The sequence below is a fragment of the Buceros rhinoceros genome, unplaced genomic scaffold (genome assembly GCF_000710305.1).
Source record: "Buceros rhinoceros silvestris isolate BGI_N320 unplaced genomic scaffold, ASM71030v1 scaffold46931, whole genome shotgun sequence".
NCBI lineage: Eukaryota > Metazoa > Chordata > Aves > Bucerotiformes > Bucerotidae > Buceros > Buceros rhinoceros.
Window position 1 is genome coordinate 2,014 of NW_010396893.1, and position 6,460 is coordinate 8,473.

A 6,460-nucleotide genomic window follows, 5' to 3' on the forward strand; every position below is an offset into this window, starting at 1 on the left:
GCTAAATTTTTTGTACTTTAAAACTCTTGATACAAGTATCTCTGTAATCTGGTAGTTAGGAAGGAAGGAAGGAAGTGTTATCTACTTTGTACGTGTCTTTCCTTCTTATGATGACAACAAAGTTGGTTATGATTTAGCTGTTCTCGCTTAGGAAATGCGTAGTCATGTATGTGGCTGACCAGAGCTAAGGCAGATTCAAGAACAGGAAACAAGGGATGTTTCTGATTTGCTTTACAGTTGCAATATGTTTGATTTCAATGTAAAAATAATTAAAGGAAGGTTGATAGTGAACATAATTTTTAGAGAAGCCTATACCTTCTTGAAAAAGAACCTCTGTCCTGTGGAGAACCGTTTCTGTTCTGGAACTTCAGTTCTGAGAAAATAGTTTTAACTGAAGTAAAGGTAATAATTTTACTGTATAAACCAGCCTATCCTTAAAATACCTGTATCTGTTTAATACTTCATTTTTTCTCTTCACAGAGTGAACTGGATGTACCTTTTAGAATCAAAGTTGGTCAGATAGGTAAGTTTTTGTTTATGTGGGAGTATTGAAATAGAAGTTTTAGTACAGGCCTTAAGGTCAGCCCTGCCTCTAAATTTCGTCTTTTTTAAGCTTTCTTAAGTGATCTGTGTAATTGGTACTCACTGTCGAAAATAACCTATAAGTCTAATGAGACTGTTCTGGATAAATCATAAAATGTTTTCTGGCACACCCAGTTTGTATAACCTCACAGGCTGGTATGAAGAAAAGTCTGAGAGGTTCTTTCCAAATGCACTGATGATCAAAGGAGCTGTTTCCTATAGGCAGAATGTGTGTGGCTCTTCAAAGGACAGATTAGGGATATGAAGAATTTAAATAAGATTCCTGAAACTGGCAAAAAAAGCCAAGGCTTTAGGAATGCTTAGGTATATAATTTTTTAAGAATTCTTTTCCCTGGTGGACAGTATTGCTTTTTCACATGAAACATTTGTTGGAGATAAATGTATGTTGTATTTCTTCCCTGGAAAAATCATGTTCATCCCAATCATGATGGTTAGGTTTTGATCTGAAGTATTCAGATTCAAAGTGCATTTTCATAATTAAATGTATGGTTTATATTTTCTCTACATATATTTTATCATTTCAAGGGCTTTATAAAATGTTTAGACTTTCTCCTTACCTTTTAAAGTGTTTAGGATGTCGAGATACAAGGCTAATGCTCTTCGATGCCTGAGGTGGTGTTTGGACTAAGCGCAGTGTAGATGTTTGTTTTGATATAACTGTATCTGCTTTGCTTCAGATAAACTTACTCTGAAGATTCCTTGGAAGAATCTCTATGGTGAGGCAGTTGTTGCGACTCTGGAAGGCTTGTATCTTCTAATCGTTCCTGGAGCAAGTACGTAAACTCTTCAACAACACAGTTAAATAATGGAAGAGAAAAATATCTCAGGGTACCCTGTGAATGTAAGCTGCCATTTTCACATGCTGTTCCCTCAGGGAAATTTCTAGACAAACACTGGCAAGTTAGTGGAAGAAGGGTGGGAGAAAACAGCACCTGTTGCTTTTGTGGAAGTCCTTGGTTGTATCCGTTCAAGTTCAGTTCAACAGCCAAGTTTCCTCTGAAGTGTGCTTATCCTGAATCCACTTTTCTGGCATGGTTTAGATCTTTTGGCTGTTGTATGATACAGTTCATCTGTTTCTAAGTGACAACGATTGCAAGCAGTAATTCCACTAGAACTGTTTTTAGGGAGAGAGAGGAGGATCAGAGAACTTGAGTAGTTTTCTCTGAAACCTCTGATATATTTAGAAAACTTGCAGGTTATACATGCAGTAGAACTTACAAACTTGCATTGTATTGCACAGACCATGCTTAAAGGTTCGAACTTCCATGGAAAGGTTCTCTTGTGAGGTAATGCTTATATGTTGGTATGATCCTTTTATGTCTTGCTGTGTAAAAATAAGAATTTCAGAGCCTGGATAAAGCAGTTAAACCTAGAATAGCCTTTATATCAGACAAGGTGTTTTGCAACATAGTGTTGAATACGGTGTGCATCGCTTGATTATGCACTTATGTAACTTGAAATTTAGGATTAAAGCTGTCCCAACTTGACTTACAGGCATTAAATACGATGCAGAGAAGGAAGAAAAATACTTGCAGGATAACAAACAAAAGGAACTGGCAAGAATTGAGGAAGCCTTGCAGAAAGCAGCAGAAAAAGGTACTGAGTTAATAATACAAATCTTCATTGGAGTTTGCTATGAAAGAAAAGTTCTGTTTTGTGGTTGACTTCATCAATTTTGGGGGTTTTTTAAGTGTCTACCTTATCTTACTACAGTGTTTTGATAAGCTTTTTTGTTCCTCTAAAGCTTGAAAGAAATGTAATTTGTTTTGTTTACTGTTCATTTATCCAGTCAGCTTCCACTGGAAATGGGAATTTGATTATCTACTATCTTTTTTTCTTAAAGCTCTGGGGGAATAGGACCAAAGATAGAAACTGGATTGCATGAGGTTAATATTGTTATCTTGCTTCAGAGCTTCAGTAGTAGATGTTTAATAATGTGGTTTAGAGGTTCGTGTGTCATTTTGTTCTTTGCTTAAAGGAAACTGTAAGGAGAGTGGTAAGGTTTGGGATTTTTTGCTTCAATAATGCTTTCTTTTCCATTTCTGCTGTCCTTTTATGGTGTACTGCATTTTGACTGGTTTGAGAAATGAGACTCCCTTGAGCAGGAAGTAATTAATAACATAAGAAAACAATTGAATGTGAACATAGGAAACTTTACTTAAAGTCATTAATGACTTAAGGTCATTTAATGACTCAAGGTCATTAAAAACTTTTAGACTTTTAAATTATAGGTTAAAATAGTTGATCGTTTCAGTCCAGTTAATGTGATTTGTGGTTTCGGGGGTTTTTTTTTGATTGTGGAATTTTTTTGTTGTTGTAACAATTGTCTTTAACAAGATTATGGTATAAATCAGGCTTGTTTGGACAGAAGCCAAGCTCAGAACCACTGACAGGTAATTACATACGGTAGAGGAGAAAGTTATTGCTGAAGATTTTGTCTGAAATGAGACCTGTTTGTTGGACAGTATAATAGTTCTTAAAATACGTCTCTAGGATACCTGTAATGCTGCAGGTCATTTGCCTTGGAGAAATTACTGGTCATAAAGAAATGCTTAGAACACTTGGAAAAAAATAGTTTGATTGTAATATCTTTGTGTATTTAATTTTCCACTCACAGGACTACTGCGTTGTTGCTGCTTTACTAGTTTGAGATGTACGTTTGCAGTTTCCTTCTAACAGCAATTTGACAGTCCGTTTACAGTGCAGAAAGAAGTCTTGCTTTATTTCTTGTCTTTAATACCCCATAAAGTGCGTGAGAGCTAAGACAAGTCTGGTGAATGAATTTTGCAGCCATTACTTCATACTGGGGGGAAGGAAGTTCAAAGAGGTTTAGCCTTGATTATGAAGAACATGGATGTAAAGCAGCAATATTTCAGCCATCATTCTTTGCACCAGTAGCTGTGGGGTGAAGGGGTGATATAAAAAGAAGAATTTAATGTAATGGACACTGCTTGAGGAATTCCAGTGCTTGAAGTTCATATAATTAAGAGAGGGTCTCTGTACCTGCAGCTGCTGTCTATTTTTTTTTTTTTTGAAAGATACTTAACCAGTATTTGTAAGGCTTTTGGAAAAAAAAAATTACTCCTGTAGCTCAACTCCTTATATAAAGAGATAGAATTAGATTTAGTCATGGTTTGCAGCTCCAAACTTTCCGCCTTGTGAAGGAAAAGCTAGAGGTACATAAAAATTGGATTGTTTTAAACTCCAGTTATTCTCTCGGTCATATTGCAGCATCATCCTTATGCATCCTTTCAAACTTTAGATACTCCATGGTTCTCTGATCATATCTCAGCAGCAGCTGTTGTGTTTCAGGTGACGCACTATAATACTGTACTCAAGAAGACTTGTGTAGCTCTTGCACGAGCAGATCCTTAATTTTGCTAGATACAGAAGTCTTAGGGTCCAGTTTGCTCTACTGCACCATAAACTTCTAAGAAATTCAGCTCTTTCTGTAGGCTCTTAAGAGCACACAGCTGGTGAAAATCTAGGAAATATGGTGAATAGAAAATTACAAGAGTCCATGAATTCTCAGCTGTATTTGCTTTTCTGGTTAATATTTAACTTACCTTAATGTCTTTAGAATCTTGATTTTGCATTTATTTGAGTCTCTTACAGTCTCTTCCTAGGAGTATTTTCTTTAGACATGTCCCTGAACAAAATGGTCATGTCACTGAGTGGTTAGTGTGATGGGGAAGTGGTATCAGACTCTGCTGCCACAGCCTGGCAAAACATTAGTTTCTGTTTTCTAAGCTATTAAAATCTGTCTGTATCAAAACTCATATACGGAGACCAAAACATGCAGCTCTTGCCTTTTGCTGGTTATAAGTAAAACAAAAATTACATGATTTGCCCAGTTAGGTAATCTTTGAAACTAGACATTCCGGAGTGACTCTGTGATACTGTAATGGAAATACTACTGTGTCATACGAGTTTTATAAGCTTAACATTAAATGAGGAGCTGACTTCCTTCTTTTAAAGAAAGTGTGTTTTTTTGGTTATTGCTGCCATGTGGACCAAGGCACTCATTTGCAAGATCCCTTGTATGGGTTGGAGAGTCTGCTTTACAAGGACATCAAGCCTGGTGGGTATGCATGGTTAGTTATGTTTTTGCATGTGCGTAATGGGCGTGAAGCTTAAATTTTTAAAAACACCCCCCACAAAGCAGCAAAGTGTAGAAATGAGAAAGCAGTACTGGTTTGGTAAGCATGCACATATTTGTGTTCGAGAAAGAGGATTTTAATGACTGTGGAGTCAAGTGCAATGACTAGTCCTGTCTTGAGTGGCTCTTCAAGAAGACTAAGAGAGACCATGTAGAAAGATTTCTGTCATCAGCTTTGTCGAGCTCAAGAACGTTGTAAAATGCTGACAGGATTCTACTGTAGTTTTAACACACTATCTTTAGGGGTTTTGAGAATAGAGAGCAATTACCCTAGTTTGAAGTGTCTGGGCTTAGGATACTGGATGTTCAGTCCGTTAAACTGAAACCGTGGACAGGCAAAATGAACCGTAGCAGATAGAAGGCATTTAGTATGTTTTACCCTGGTTCTGTTTATTTGGATTGCTCTCAAGTTAGGCAACAGTTCCTTCTGAAATTCAGGTGAACTGTTACTATGTTGTACCTTCTGTATTTCTGTGTTCTTGAACCAAATTTTCAGGAATTTATTCTCAGTCAAAATTATGTGGTGGGCTTTTATTTGAGCACAGGTTTAGAATGAACTTACGCTTTTAGTTTCTGCTTAGTAATGGAAGTGGGTAATCGAATCATGTTGCCTTAGTTATGTCATACATGGGAGTGAAAGCCTGAGAACTACAATTCAATAGTAAGTGAAGTAAACTTTCTTTTTCAAATATAATTCATAGAGGGTTACTTGTGCTGTTAAAAGGAACTGTCAACAAACTGCCATTGTTTCTATTTGGCATAGTTTTTCCTTATTGTTATTTGTAGGATGATCACCTTACCTGCAAGACAGGTTGAAGTCCTGGCAGGCGCTTTGTCCTTCTTTGTTTGAACCGGTGTACAAATTACATAAAAATAAAGTTAAATACACTGTACTTGCTTCCTCCTTGCTTTGATGGGATACACCCTTCTCGTGCTACAGCCTCTTAAAGTTAAGCACAGGCAGCCCTATTGCTCAGTTCCCTTCCCCGTTGTGGCCAGAGAGGGGAAAGAAACAATGCAACTCACCAAACTGTGTGTTTTTTTTTTTTATGTGGAAAAATATGTGCATTAATTTAAATAATGGAATGATTGTGATCGTGTTAGTCATAATTTGTGTGTTGGCCATAATTTGTGTGTGAAGAATAGAATTTAATTTCATATAAAGCTTTTAAAGAGTCATCATATGTGTGCCTCTTTTTGCAGTTACTGGTATTGTTCTTTCAGATCAGATTCATATCATGCTGTTGATTAGCACGAGAATCATATTGAAAAGTACTCTTTAGGTTTCGACATGTATCTCAAATATTTTAACCTGGAAGTTAGGCCCTTGTATGGTAGAAATCTCTTCTGGATTTCAACTTCCACGGTTATTTTTTTCCCCACATGTGTATATTATTAACTGTTCAGTTATAACAATTATGCCTGTGCCTGAGGTCATTAAATAACATCCAAACACTCGGATTGCAGAAGAATTTTTTCACCAGCGTTTCTAATAAGCAGTCGTGGTTCTGTTTTTAGCTGTCTTTGGTATATAAAGTGATCCGAAATTATGTTACGAAATGCACTCATGAAGAAGTCATGTGTTTGCTGAGAAGCCTGGTGATTATTTGTAATTCTTCAAACTCTTGAGACGTTACTTAAGGAGTACATGAAAGTTGAATTAAATGCCTTGATTTCACAGTTGGTAGGACGATTGAT

General features: G+C 36.6%; 1 protein-coding gene across 1 annotated transcript in view; it reads left to right on the forward strand.

Moving 5' to 3' along the window:
• The window catches only part of LOC104502089 (vacuolar protein sorting-associated protein 13C-like), a gene marked incomplete at both ends in the record, with an annotated part of 33,769 nt that overhangs the window by 879 nt on the left and 26,430 nt on the right, over nucleotides 1-6,460 (forward strand). Inside the window, 3 exons of the mRNA XM_010146013.1 lie at nucleotides 481-523; nucleotides 1,281-1,376; nucleotides 2,098-2,199. Coding sequence (XP_010144315.1) covers nucleotides 481-523; nucleotides 1,281-1,376; nucleotides 2,098-2,199 — 241 coding nt within the window. The remainder of the gene's footprint in view (nucleotides 1-480; nucleotides 524-1,280; nucleotides 1,377-2,097; nucleotides 2,200-6,460) is intronic.